At 44.1% G+C, this 15,409-nt stretch overlaps 1 protein-coding gene across 2 annotated transcripts in view; it reads left to right on the forward strand.

Annotated features, from left to right (window-relative positions):
* Positions 1–242: 242 nt before the first annotated feature.
* The window catches only part of cadm2a (cell adhesion molecule 2a), a 260,075-nt gene continuing 244,908 nt past the window's right edge, over positions 243–15,409 (forward strand). For both annotated transcript variants that reach the window (XM_063014014.1, XM_063014015.1), the window contains exon 1: positions 243–480. In XM_063014014.1, the coding sequence (XP_062870084.1) occupies positions 420–480 (61 nt within the window). In that variant the 5' untranslated portion in view covers positions 243–419. The remainder of the gene's footprint in view (positions 481–15,409) is intronic.

Here is a 15,409-nt window from a genome sequence, read left to right on the forward strand (position 1 = left end):
TATAAATAAAGTATGTCCATTAAACTGCCAAAAATAAAATGTCAGCATTTCTACGCAGTAAGCGCGGGTTAACAGTGCGCGACGCTGATTGGTTGACACACAGTCCGTCAGTGTATGTGGGCGGGGCTTCATCAGTCAGCGCTCAGTGAGAAACGATCGAGGCGCAGCGCTGCACTTTCACCCACACACACACACACACACACACACGCTCATACAGAGCACTGCGAGCCTGAGCATCACTTCTCCACTTCCCCAGTTCCCCAGTAATCCAGTAATCCTGTTCTCCACCCAGCCCGGTTAAAAACGTCTCGCTTTGGACGACTTGATTGCGCGGCGCACCTGGATAAAAACCCGGTCGGAGCGAAGGGCGCAGTGAAGGGAGCAGTGGGCAGTGCGCGTCGGTTTGGAACGCGAACAACATGCTCGGGAAGCAGCACATGCTTTTCGCCCTGTACGCAATCTGCGGGATCCTGCTAAAAGGTAAACGCGCCTTCAACTTCTCTACAGCTGAGTGCGGGTTTATGAGGGTGAAAACGCACCAATGGAGATGCGCAAATGGACCTAATAAAGGCGCGCAGACACACAGACGCACGACCTTAATACATAAACATATATCTAATCCCTATACTGCTTTGATTTGTGCAAACACAGTTTACTGGAATAATCCTGATATAACTGGACACACATGCTGTCTTTGTATGTGTGATGCTGCCTCATCACTTGGACCGACTTGATTTTGCGTCTTGTGTCGAGTCAGCACCCTGAACCAAATTGATATTATATTTTGCTTGGGGAAAACTTTAGATTTGATTGTTTTTGAGCTTGCACGCACCTTAGATATAGCCTATTCTGTCAGAATTTCTTCCACATGTGTCCGAATGCTGCAGGCTTGTGCGTAAATTGAATCAGCAACATTAACCCCCAGGTTTAGTCTGTTTATCCGTGGTTATTCTTCCCTTCTTTCTTTAATTTTTTTGGTTTAAAATTTGCCCCTCTTATCCCTCCTGGCTAGTGTGGATTGACGTCCCCACCCTGTGCAATTGAAAAATGTAGCCATAATGTTATTAAACCCCCTACAGGCGGATGTTTTTCTTATTTTCTTTAGTTACGGTGAATTAAGGAATGAAAACTGGCTTCCCACCGCCTGTGGTATTTTCATCACTCTGCATGTTGGGGTCGTAGTAACATCAGCTTCATTTTCCCCCCAAACGAAGATGCTACACCTGTCGGTTATGACTGTCCTGTTATTTTAAGGACAGCAGGACCTGGTGGCATAACATGGCATAGTTCCAGGTTTCATCCTTGCTCTATAGGTCTTAAAATAAATGAATAAATGAATAAATAAATACATAATCTTGCCAGCAAGTGCCTTATGCCTGTAGGGTCCCGTGTTCGATCCTTGCCCCTTAGCTTTGCAGAGCTTTGCATGTTTGCCAGGGGTTCTCCATCTCCGTTAAACAGGTCTGTAAGTGGACCAGTTTTAGGGTTTCTGTCTGTGTGGGGCTGGCAATGGTCTTCATATATGTGTCCATGTGGTTTGTCTGTGTATTCCAGTTTCCTCCCACTTGCTTCCAGGGTTTTCCATCTATCTCTCATAGTCTCATCTATTCATCTAGACAATCCTTTTTTTACATCCTACCACATCATTGCCATGGGTTTTCCATCTCTGTTAACAGGACTGTAAGGGGACCGAGAGCTCTCAATTGAGTTGGTGCTTAACCGTTTTAGGGTTTTTTGTCTGTGTGGGGCTGGCGATGGTCTCTATATATGCGTCCATGTGGTTTGTTCCTATGTATTCTAGTTTCCTCCCACTTGCTTGAACCATACCAGGGTTTTCCACTCAACTGTGTGGAACAATCATATAATCAGTTATTCTAAAGTCTCATCTATTCATCTAGACGATCCTTTTTTACATCCTACCTCATCATTACCATGGGTTTTCCATCTCTGTTAAACAGGTCTGTAAGGGGACCGGGAGCTCTCAATTGTGTTGGTGCTTTACAGTTTTAGGGTTTTGTCTATGTGGGGCTGGCGATGGTCTCCACATATGTGTGTATTCTAGTTTCCTCCCACTTGCTTCCAGGGTTCCAGTCGACTGTGTGGAACAATCATATAATCAGTCATTCTAAAGTCTCATCTATTACAGACGATCCTTTTTTACATCCTACCACGTCAGCCTTGCTTTATTTAATTATTGATTTGTTTTTTATAATATCATAGCTATTTTCCCATTTCCATTCCATTTAGTACATACCAGACATTAGTGACTGTTATCCAAAACCCAGTATTAATCTGATACCTTTAATAGGCTGCATTTAATTAATTGTTGGCTTCTACCAGAAAGCATGTAACTCTGCATTGATGTGTTATGAGCATGTGCTGAACGGAGAACTAAAAAACGACCTGAACTACATTGACTGTGTACATATAACAGACCATAAATACTAATAACACCTAAAGTGGTTTATTAATTTGTCACTTACACCGTTGAATGCAGGAGTTTGTGGTTTGGGACAGAGCCAGAAAATCTCATAGGCTACTGGCTTCCCTGTAAACCTGATGAAAGGATACAAAATGCAACGTACCTGTAATACCCGAAAACAACACTTTGCACTCGTATAGTCTCTAATTTGAGCAGTGTAGCGGGAAATGACTTTGTTTTTACTGGATTTATTTATCATTGCTGATCACAGAATCACAAAAGCGCTTAGAAGATTTATTTCTGTAATTTAATTTGTTATTTCTTTTATAATGGATGGCGGAGAGCATGATTTTTATGCAAGCGTGTGATGGTGAGGTGCTTCAGACTGTTAGTTCGTGTCCTCGAATGATCTCAGCCTAGTCCAGATACATTTACAACAATAAACACAACAAAGGATTAAAAAATACGTCTTTTAATACATATTTAGCTTTTTGAGCCAGAATCAGCACAGAATACCAGAATTTTTTCAAGTGTATAGCTTTGCCCTTAGAATCAAATAGACCTAAGAGGACAGCTCTGAAGCTCTGAGTTCACAAGTTGTTGTAGGCTTGTTTACATAAAACATAAATCTGCTGCCAGAACCTTGATACCATGTATGTTATTTAATCTTATTAGCAAAAAAAGAATGAGCAAAGCCGATATGGATCAGATCCATATGAATGGAGTTCATGGATGGTTTACCACCACTGTGACACAGGTTCGAATCTCACCAGTGCTGTCGGCCGGCCGAGCATCCAAACAGACAGGATTGGCAATGTCTGAATGGGGGTAGGGCCAAAGTGGTTTGATGGATTGACAACCTGCTCCTGCACAGTGTTTCCTGGTGGAACAGGGCTGATGTTAACATGTTTTCAAAAATGGCTTTACATTGTAGTGGAAAGGTTAGACTTTATGCTGAATATACTCTGATTATTAGTATGCTGCTTGTGCATTAAATCCTCATAGTCATATTATTGTTTAAGCAAGTGAGGCTGCGGTGGAAAGTACAGAATCAAGCAGCATTCCATTTATTAAGCCGTTGCAGGATGTAAGTGAAATAGGGTACAACAGGTTACCACAGAATGAATCAGACTGGTTCCAGTGGGCCTACACACAAGCTTTAGAGGTACTGTAGTGCTAAAACTGTAATGTGACTAGAGCAGTATAAAGGGAGGCCCACAGTTCTGTTCTTTGTTCTTCTGCTTATACACTGCTAATAAATGTTTTAATTTACTCAACTGTAATCGGCCTTCTTTGATCACAACATGCCTAGATTTATGCTGCTGGTTTGAAAAGTCATAAGGAGTTGGGACTGTATGACTTTGTGACATCTCCCAACTTTTCTGTTCATCAAACGCTCCCAAATGAACAAGTGTAAACAAACGAAAGCTGTTCAGATTTGTACTGTTTGTCTTTTAGATCTCTGTGATTAGCATGTATGTGCGATGATTAGCCGGAGGACTGAACAATCTCGTCTGTCATATCTATCAAACGAGAGTAAACACGACCCCGTCCTCGAGAACTGTTTACACGTCAAACAGATTGGCTCGGGCCCGCTCGGCATCTGTGTGCTCAGGACGCTCTCCGCCACGCATGAAAAGTTACTCGTGTTTGCTCGGGCGAGATTGAAATCGAGACATATGCGCACTCGGGCACATGCGAGGCACAGCGTCCCGGGCGGGACGGTACCTGAAGCTGTGTGTCGATGCTCAGATAGTGAGCGGGTCCATTAATAATCACAGATAATTAAGCACATTCCTCAAGGCAGCACTTTTAATGAGTTGTCTGCGCGGCTGGAATTAGAGGGACGTATCGATCTTCCAGAGGCTTCTCTGCTCGCTGCCCGTAAATCCGCCTGTCTTCAGCTCTGAGTGCGAATGGGTAGATGCGTCCAGCCGAGCCAAGCTCACGCGCATTAATGCAGGCTTTCACACGTCGACTCGTAGGAGGTTTACTGAGGGAAGAACCGAAACCCCGTTGATTTGAAACGGGGCAGGTGACAGGTTTTGTTGGATGCAAGCAAGATCAGACCTCAAGGTCACTTATAGATTGTGGTAATGACTTGTCAATGATCAAGCGGTTAACTGACAATCAGCAAAACCATTGTTCGATTTATGCTGTCGGTTAAAAAGAACAAATAATTCATTTTAAAAAGCTGAGAGTTGATTTGAACTGAAAGAGTAAGTCTTCAGACAGCTAATTTGAGACACGCCCTCACCCACATTTAGTGTGCATGTGCCAGCTGTGTTAAACCTTTATATTTTAACAGTATGGGTCTTCAGGTGGCAGGTTTTGTTGGATGCAAGCAAGATCAGACCTCAAGTCTAGTCGGGCCAGTGTTTGACTCGGGCTAAAATAAATTTGGCAGAATCTGGTAGCTTAAAGTGGGTTGGATCAAAGAATCATTAGGGAAGTAACTTGACTGTGTCCCAAATCGTACACTACTGTACTGAATGGAATCGTTTGTGCACTTTGAATAGTTTGTTTACACTTGAATGTGGTTTGGGACACCAGCTTTAGATTTACGATTTATTTGGCAGACACTTCGGCAGCTTGAGGGACTTGAACCTTTAGCTTTTTAATCAACATGGTACTGCCAAACCACCACTGCCACCACCAAGACCCCCCAGATCTTACCCTCATATCCGCATGCCTATTCAAGTCATACTTCTGTCTGCAAAGTGACAAAGCAGAACCTCATCAATGCTAAGCCAGAGCCGGCTTATGGCGTTCACGTGACAGTCTCCCAGAGTGTGTACATGGCTCTGCAGGGCTTCTACATGGGGACACCTAAGATAGTCTAGTCCTTCAACTCTTCTAGACCAGTTGGTACCACCGCCCCAGACCAGAGGACTAACCATACCAAACGGTGAATACTGGAAATGAACTAGAAATGGTTGGCATTACCACAGTTTTCCTTTAAAATAACACTTCTAAGGTGGCATGGTTGCACAGCCGGTTGTGTTAATGCTCCGAGTAACAACCCCCCACCCCCGGTTTAGTGGGGCCAGTGTTTTACACTAACTAAATCAAATTTGGGAAAATCTGTTGGCTTAAAGTGGGTTGGGACAAAGAATCATTAGGTAAGGAACGCAACCATGTCCCAAATCACACACTACAGTACTAGGTAGAATTATTTGTGCACTTTGAATGTAGTTTGGGACACTAGCTTGTACTTATGATGTCTACATTAGGGAAAAATCAACAGGTCATATATCTGACAATATATCACTTAAACCAGACGTCAAATCTTGATCAGGGTGATTTGCCCCTGTGTCTGGGTGTGTTTTCATTCAGGTAATTGTTAATAATGCTAATTATCCTTACTTTCCATGGTTCGTCAGAATAAGACTGAAAATGCAGGACATGCAGGCACGGTGAGTGACACTGGGGGTAGCACTGTTGCCTCACAGCAAGAAGGTCCTGGGTTCGATTCCTCAGTGGGTCTGCGTGTTCTCCCCATGTCTACATGGGTTTCCTCCCACAGTCCAAAAACGTGCAGTTCAGTTAGGTAATCGGAGCTACTAAAATTACCCTGGGTATGAATCAATACCCCCTTGGGGACCCTGAATAAGTTGGTAAAACAGACAATGATAAATGGATGCTTTGGTCAGTCTGTCAGACTTTTAATGTGTTTACAACCGAAATCCACCAAATAAATGCCTCACTGGACCACCCTGGGCACCCCGGGCACCCTATGAAATAGCGTATTCTCTGACTGGCTAGAATTCAGCTAGAAATCAGGACCAAAGAAAGATTACGACATGCAGATTGGTCGGATTCTGCCCGTGCATCCGAACCATGACTGAGCATTTCCTGTGTAATCTCACTGCAGCACCTGGCGGCGGTAGGCAGCACGCTCCGGCTGCCGATCATACATCCATTATTAATGCCGCCTGTTCGGATGGGCTTTCCTCTGGTATAAAATTCAGGGCTGGGCGGAGCAGGAGCTGATGCGCATGGTGCTTGCTGAGAGCTTGTTGCAGGCACAAGTTGTGCTTCATCACTCGGGATGAAACGGGATCGATATCATAAGGGGGTAGTAGAAGAGTCGAGCCTTTTTCTGTTGGGTTTCGATTGACCAAAAGGATTGTGGGAGTGAAAGAAAATGTTAAGAATTTATTGATGTTTGTGGGTGATTAATGTATGCTGCATAGCCAGATTCATACTAGATGGCCATAAGTATAGAGACACCTGATTGTGAGCCTGTTGGACATCCTGTTCTAAAATCATGGGCATTAATGCGGAGTTGCCCTTTCTTTGCGGCTATAACAGCCTGTACTCTTCTTGAAAGGCTTTCCACAGGCTTAGGCTTTTGGATTGTGTCTGGAAGAATGTGTGTCTATTTAGTCAAAGAAGCATTTGTAGGCGCTCAGGTGGCGCAGCTGTAAGACACGCTAGCACTCTCAAACTTGTGGGTTCGAATCTCAACTTAACTCAGTCTCAACTGGCAGGCTGGAAGCAGCAGCAGAGGGAGTGAACTGCAATAAGGGAATTGGATACGACTAGATTTTGAGGAAAATGCATTTAAAGAAGCCTTTGTGAGGTCATCCACTGAGGTTGGACATTTCCAAAGATGAAAACATTCAATTTGTACAACTAATCACAATCTGCTCGCAGTGGGTGTGGCCGAAACATGGGTGTAGCCAAAATCGGTAATTACAAGGGGCGTCTGTGGATGCAGCCTTCACAGAGACAAGGGATAATGGAGATTAGGGCATATCTTTGTACAAATCTGCCTTGTGCGGTGAAAAGAAGTGGTCAGGAGTGGAGGTAAGCAGCAGCTGAGGAAGTGAGCTGCAACAGGGGAATTGGACATTGGGTGTTGCCGAAATCAGTAATTACAAGGGGCGTCTACATACTTTTGGGTCATTTAGTGTATGTCACCTTGACATCATGGCCATACCTTCTTGTTTAGCATCTAATGAGCATTTGTGTGTATAAATTGGTCATGTGGTGTATTGCTTGCTTCTTTAACAGTCTCCACTAATCTGGGAAGATTTCCCACATGGTTTGGTAACTGACTGAAGGGATTTGCTTCCAATTAGCTCCAGGAGCGTATGTAAAGTTAAGCAGTGATGCCTGTCACAGTCAGCAGTCCAGTTAATTCCCAAAAATGAACTTTAGGTCAGGATGATTTTACACAGGTCATACCAAACTCTACAAACAAGTACTTTTTACTTGACCTTGCTGGGTACACGAGGGTATTGTTTCAGAAAGTGAAATTTGACGAACCGGATCGCTGAACAGTTTCTTGATGAAAGTAACGTTTTTTTTCAGCCTCGGGAGTGACTAAAATAGCCTTATTAGATGACTTGCCCACACATAATAGAAATGCGCCGACGCTTCTACGTCCTGAAAGGCACAGGCGGGCATTTATTCAGGTGCACAGGTGAAGAAAAAAGGCCCGCTGATGATAGCGAGGAGTCATTTTGAATATAAAAGCAAACTTCTCTTGAAGAGGACTCGACGCTAGGACTCGACGCTGCCTCCGCCTTCTTTCTGTTTTAACTTTCCCCGACACCTGGAAGAACAAAAGAGGTCCTTTGATCATGGGAAATCCTGCCTGATCACAGCCACAGTGGCACATGAAGGGTGGGGGTGGCTCGCAAACCCAGATGCTGCGAGAAGAAAGAGGAGAGAGACCGGCCGAGGGGAAAAGAAGAACGGAGATGCAAAACAGAGCACGATGTTCAAAGAACCCGAACGCTTACTGTCTGTAAACTAAACACTTCTGGTCCACCAGCTTCATCCAAACAGCAAGAGGGGCATGTACCCAATACCCGTGTCTCTTTTTCACAGGGTCATCCATGGCAAAATAAAGACCAACCAAACACTCGCTCCGGTCAGGACGCACCACGCCGCTTCATTTCTCACCTGTCTGATCACATTCTCTCGTCTCGATGCTCACCTGCACATGGCCGCGCTCGCAGAATGACAGGCCCAAGACCAGTGATGAAGAAAAAGCTATTAACTTTTGACACACCCTGACACTCGCTCACGTACAATACTCGAAGGGCTCCGAAGATCTCAGATACATGAAGCCAGTCACGGCGTCTTTCTAAAATACCGCTCAGGCATCGTCACTGGACGGCTGGACACACCTGGATGAGTGCTAATTATCCCTGAGATTAGGCAGTGTCGCTTTAAACTGTAACAGAGACAGAAATCCTATATGGCAAAATCTTAAGGGTTTGTTTTTCTACCAATATGGCAAAATCTTTGTTGGTGGTGCCACTATCGGGCACATATTTGGACAGTGGTAGGCTAATGGGTAGAGCTTTGGACTATCAATTGAGAGGTTGAGCGCTTAAATCCCAGCTCTGCCTTGAGCAAGGGCCCTTAACCCTCTTGGCTTCAAGGGCACCATACAATGTCTGACCCTGCGCTCTGACCCCAGCTTGTATATGCGAAGAAAGCATTTCGTTGTGCTGTACACCTGTATATGTACACTATGTAAACTAGGCAGCTAAGGTACTAGACTACTAATCAAAAGGTCAAAAGGACATGGACAGTGCTTTAGGACATGGACAGTGCTTTAGAACATGGACAGTGCTTTAGGACATGGACAGTGCTTTAGGACATGGACAGTGCTTCAGAACATGGACAGTGCTTTAGGATGTGGACAGTGCTTTAGGACGTGGACAGTGCTTTAGGACATGGACAGTGCTTTAGAACATGGACAGTGCTTCAGAACATGGACAGTGCTTCAGGACATGGACAATGCTTTACAGTGCTTTAGGACGTGGACAGTGCTTTAGAACGTGGACAGTGCTTTAGAACATGGACAGTGCTTTAGGACGTGGACAGTGCTTTAGGACATGGACAGTGGACAAGACCTTGCAAAGAAAATCTAATGAAAATAAAGACCTGTGTGCACCGGACCTGAAAAATAGCTGCGGCTCTGTTTCTGAATTGCTGTGTTCTTTGCTTTTTCTTTTAATAGTGATTTCATGGAGGATTAGTCGCCTTCTCTTGCAAATGATCTAGTCTTTTAGTTTTTTCTTTTCACCAAAGGTAGCACGATCTTCCAGAAGAGGCAATACATGCTGCAGGGGCTTGTGGCGTGATTGGGCAATCAATCACTTTTATTGACGAAGCCGGATAAAGGCAGGCGTGCGTTGGAAACAAATGTCCACGGCGGGGAGGGTCAGTAAATCAAACGGGCTGAAATAACAGCCTCCGGCTCTTCTACGCCTCAGATTACCTATAGAAATCTGTTAGTCTGTGCCATCGACCGGAGTTCTGTCTGTAGCGCCGGCCTTTTTCACACCGAGACACTGAGACGTTGGGTAAAGCTAAAGGGAGACAATTAAAGTTTGTGCTTCAGAAGGGCGATATTGCTGCTGGCTGATGGTGAGATATAATGACGTTTAGAGACAGTGAGGAGTGCCGGGGATTTTTACCTCCACTAATAGGGTCAAGGATAAGAGTCAATATAAAACGTATTATTATTTTGCAACCATACAGGACAGTGGTAGCCTAGATAGTAGAGCTCAGAGTAGAGGTACCACCTAGAGGGTGGTAGGTTTATATCTTGGCACTGTTGGGCCCTTCAGCAACTCCCTTAAACCTCTCAGGTCCAGTAGCGCCAATTAAGGGCTGTCTCTGACCCCAGATTCCAAAGAGTTTAGGATATGCGTATATGTATATGTGAGAAATAAAGGCATCTATTTGACCTAAATTATTATTATGAGGGATCTTCAAAAAATGTCTGCACTTTTATATTTTGGTTATAAACAGAGAGGGTGAGAGGAGTAGTAATTGGTCGTGTCTGTGAGACTGAGAGAGCTTATAGTCTGGATTTAGCATCATCTGATTTCCACCTTTTTGGATGCTCAAAGAAGCTTTAAGGGGAAAAAGATTTTCATGTGATGATGATGTGAAAGCAGTGGTGCATCAGTGGCTACATGCTCAACCAAAAACATTTTTTGCTGATGGCATTTAATAGAGTTTAAAAAAGTGTGGAAACAGAAGGTCTTCAGAAGGTCACCTACCACAGCCAAGTTGTCACTAATGGACCCCTGAGCAAGGCTCTTCCTGCACTTTTGCTCAGCCACAACTTTCAAGCTAATGTCTGGAAGGAGCTCACAGAAAGAACTGCTTGCATGATGGGCGGAAAGACAAAGCAAAACCTATATGACAACCCTCACCAAGAAAAGTAATGTTTAAAAATAATTTTGGGGCTGTACCAACAACAAGCAATTAATGTGTTGACATAAAGGTTTTCTTGAAACCACAGTGTCATCCACCAATATTTTTGAGTTTAAAACATGTCAACCAAGGAAAAGATAAGGTCCAAACCCAAGTTTTTCAACCAAATGGTTGAGCAGACCATTAAAGGGTTAAGAGCCTGCAAAAAGGTCAATAGGAGGTCATCAGCAAGAGCTTACCTGCAACCTCACTGGTCACAATTGTAAGTCACTACCCTTCCTTTGTCTTTTTATCGTTTTCCTTTTAAAATTCAGTTGCATTTCTGCACCAGCGTATTTACTTAGCGATCATTTCGGAGTACCGTGAAGTACCCGGGGGTATAAATTCTGAATCGTACTCTTTCTCCATGCCTCCCCACACATGGCGTGTGCAGTCAGGGTTTCCCAGGGCCATCTGCCTCGGCTGCTAGAATTTAACACCTGCAAATACAGTAAACAATCAATTAATCAGGAGCTGCGGACACTGTGCACCTGCCAAGGCCTACACTCTGCCGTACACACACACACACACACACACACACACACTGTGCTTAAGGACATCGACACTTCTGTAGAAGTCCATTCTCATGCTAATTAAAAAAAGAAAAAAATGTTGTTCTTACATACGTTTCATTTTAATTCTACTGAGCAGTTCAGTATTCCGACTGAATTTAATGGGCTGGATTTAAGGATGTGTTGTTCTTTCACACAAACACTTTACAAGATGTCACCCACTGCAAAATGTGTAGTGCAAGAAAAAAAGTGGAAGTCTGTTCCAAATGAGGTTGTTAATTAAAAACCCAACAGGTAATTGGTGTCACTTTCCACCAGTTGTTCCAGTTATACATCGCCAGAGAAGATCACATGAGAAACGCTTACGATGCCATCACGTCAGGTCTGCTTAAAACGGAAGATATAATCAAATCATAACAGTACAATCATGATTATCAAAAAAAGCAGCTAATGTGTCAAGTCAAGTCACCTTTATTTCTATAGCACATTTAAAAGACAACGTGTGTCAACCAAAGTGCTGTACATTAAAATCAGGTATAAATACCACTCAACTATGCAACATTTAACAAATCATAAACATACATACAAAATAATATACATACGCACAAACATATAAACATGTTAATCAAACAAAACCACAAATGGACTCAAATGCCAAAGAAAACGAATTACTTTTTAAATTTAACTTAAATGCATCTATTGTGTGGGACTCCTTTATGAAAAGTGGAAGAGTCTTGGGGCAGCTACAGTAAAGGCCCTGTCACCCTTGAACCTCATCTGAGAACGTGGAATAGCTAAGGGCAGCTGGTTAGAAGATCGTAGAGCTCGTGAAGGTGTGCGATATAGCTCGGAGCCAAGCCGTGTAAAGCTTCCAGACATGCAAATGCTGCGGCGGGACCCCCGATGGATGTAACATGGGCGTTGTGCTGTTCCCATAGCTACACAGCGTGCGTAAACATCAGTAGGCAGGCGAGTGTTTGAATTTAAGCGCAGCAGCTCCGGTCTCGAGATATAAGGCATATTATTACTGTATATGTGAAAGTATACGGCAGACTTTGAATTATTACCCGAGGCAGGGTAAAGTCCATGAATAAATCCAAACGGGTACAAAAATTGCCACAGCAAATTAAGAGTTGGAGCAGGGCAGCAACAGCTCGTGTTAGGCAGGCGATAGTACAGATCAAGTCCAGAAAACTCTGGATGTAATAAAATCCAATTTAAGGATGAGTCTAGACTGAATGTTGTCCTCCCGTTCCTGAAGGAGTAGCGATAATCCACCAATAAGATCATTTACTAATCAAAATTTTTAAAAATAATAAAATACGGTAACGGTAGCGGCAGCCAAATGCGCCAGCGTTCACCATCACCATCCAGTACCCAACAGACGCCGAGACCATCCGATGAAAAAAGAAACAGAGAAACAGGAGCGGCAGAGACCACAAAAAGACGAAAACAAAAGAAAAACATGACAAAAATACAACAAAACACGGCAAAACATGACAAAATACAGCAACGGCAGCGGCAGCCAAATGCGCCAGCGTTCACCATCACCATGACAACCATCATGTCATCAGTGTCATTTCAAATTACAAATTCATTCTTTATTAAGCAACCAGTGAACAGTTGAATGGTTGAATGGTAATTAATGGGTAAACATGAATGAATCTAATAAATAAAATCGCATACTTGACTCTTTAAAAGATCGTTTGATGCTTACATCAAACACAGCGAGATGAAAGGCTGAACGATGAATGATCAGCTGGTTGTTTACCTGTTATAAAGACTTCACAAGTCTTTATAGTGGCGCAACTAAAAGCGTTTGTCCTCTCACACAAAGGTCAGAAGTTCAAGTCCTGTTGTAGCCGGAGCCATCCACAGACGGGAGTCTAAGACTCCGAATCATTTGTGCTGCTCTCTGAGTTGGGTGGCCCTACAAAGCGACTGCCCATTACAGTTACAGTATACAGTCTGAGCGATTGAGGGTTAAGGGCCTTGCTCAAGGGCCCAACAGCAGCAGCCTGGCAGTGGTGGGGCTTGAACCAGCAACCTTCAGATCACTAGCCCAGTAACTTAAACATTAGGCCATGACTCTTCTCCACTGCTGCAGACCCCCAAACTGTCCGATGAGGGCCGTACCTTACACACGCCCCCTTGACACTACAGAGTTGCCAACCGCTTCTTTTTACCTGCACAAGTTGGTTCAAGCAGGATTGAGGATCACATTCATGCACTGCTCTCCAGCCAGCAGAGGGCATAATTGCAACAGTGATGAGAAATCACTTCGGCTTTCCCTCCTAGCAGGTGTGAGCCAGTCGTGTCTGCATTTAGGTGTCTTGTCGGCCAGTAGCAGAGTTGAGATTTGAACATGAGCACCCCCTTGTTTTTGTTTTTGTTTTTTATTTATTTATGCATTCTCTCCCTTTCTCTCCTAATTTTAGTGTAGCCAATTAGTCCTCCGCTGCTGGGAATCCTGATTGCATTTGAGGAGGGTATATTCGTCTGCTCCACGCCGCAGTCCTCGACCCCTTCTTTTTTGCCCATGCTTTGGTGGACTCGCACATGAGGCTCATCCACTTCTGCACAGATGCCTCGTTCTGCTAATCAGAGTCCTCACACAGCGTTTAAAGACCCACCCATTTTTTTAGTTTGGACTTTTCCCACCCAGCAGACTCGGAGGCCAATTTTGTCTGCTGCAGGCACAGTCAATTGTGCCTGCTAGATGGCGCCCAGTTGACCGGTAGCAGAGCCGAGATTCGAACCGGGTTGTTCAGAATCTCGGAACACTAGAATCCCACCGTGTTCATATTTTTAAAGCAGTATTGTGTAACTCTTAGCTTAACCTGTAGAACTTCTGTGTCTTAGAGGAAGCATGTGTTAATCCTGCGCCTACTTAAGGGGAAACGGGGACACGGAGAGTAGGTGCAACCAGGCGGAGGTTATACAGAGACCAAAAGGTAAAAAAATAACTTATATCGTGAAATGTTGTTTGACATTTACATTTTCAGCATTTAGCAGACGCTTTTATCCAAAGCGATTAACACAATGAGCAATTGAGGGTTAAGGGCCTTGCTCAGGGACCCAACAGTGGCAACTTGGTGGTGGCGGGGCTTGAACCGGCAACCTTCTGTTTACTAGTCCAGTACCTTAACCACTGAGCTATCACTGGCCACATTTTGATTGAGTAATACAATAATACATTGTGTATGTCCAAAAGTATGTAAACACCTGACCACAAGCTTGTTAGACATCCCAGTCTTTTGTGTCGGCTTTTTTACAATGGCTTGTTTCTATTCATCTAAAAAAGACCATTTGAGAGGTCAGGCACTGATGTTAGTTGAAAAGGCCTGGCTCGCATTCTGAATTTCACTACACCCTGAAGCAATGTATTGGGGCTGAGGTCAGGGCTCTGTGCAGGCCAGTGGAGAGTAAAAGTTAGAAGCATGATGTGTGTAACACAAGCGTTCATCCTGTTCAGTCAGCAGTAGAAGAAAGTCCAGCGGTCCGTTTCTGGACATTATGTTTTCTCGAGTTGCAGTGGCTGCAGATTTCTGTGACATCCAGAGGTCCAGCAGAAATGGCTTTGCTGGCATGGCAACCTCAAGCTCACAGGATTCGGTTGATAAATGATGGGAACACAGCAAATAAGAAACAGGAGTCACAGAAGACACCCCCGTTATAACACTGTACAGTCTGGTTTTAGGAGAGAAAAAGTCGCCAGGTGGTCACCAACGACAGTTGGCTTATTTTTTACCCAATTTTTATCCTTTCTCCAAATTTTAGCATAGCCAATTAGTCTTCGGCTGCTGGGGACCCAAGGAGGTGGATTTGCTCGTGAGGCCAGTCTCACGCATGCAGAGTCACGCAGTGATCTCCGTGTTCCTCCACTTCTGTACAGGTGCCTCGGGCTACTAACCAGTATCCTTACACAGCGTTGAAGACTTCAATCCTTCTTAAGTCTGGTCTTTTCCCAACCAGCAGACTAGTGGCACCCAGACGACCAGTAGTAGAGCTGAGATTGAAATTTGGTGAGTTTAGAAAACCAGGATTATCCCGCTTTGCTTTGGCTAAATTTAGTATTTAAGTATGTAAGACTGGATGGAGTGTAAGCATGGTCGTCCGTACATGTTGCGGCTCATCGTAAGAATCCATCACTTACAAATGTAAAAGAAGTGTAAATGAACCGCCAGCAGCTTCAAACATGTTGGAGTAACCATATGCCATGCATGGTGTCGTGCAGAGTACA

Source organism: Trichomycterus rosablanca, chromosome 18 (assembly GCF_030014385.1).
Source record: "Trichomycterus rosablanca isolate fTriRos1 chromosome 18, fTriRos1.hap1, whole genome shotgun sequence".
Lineage (NCBI taxonomy): Eukaryota > Metazoa > Chordata > Actinopteri > Siluriformes > Trichomycteridae > Trichomycterus > Trichomycterus rosablanca.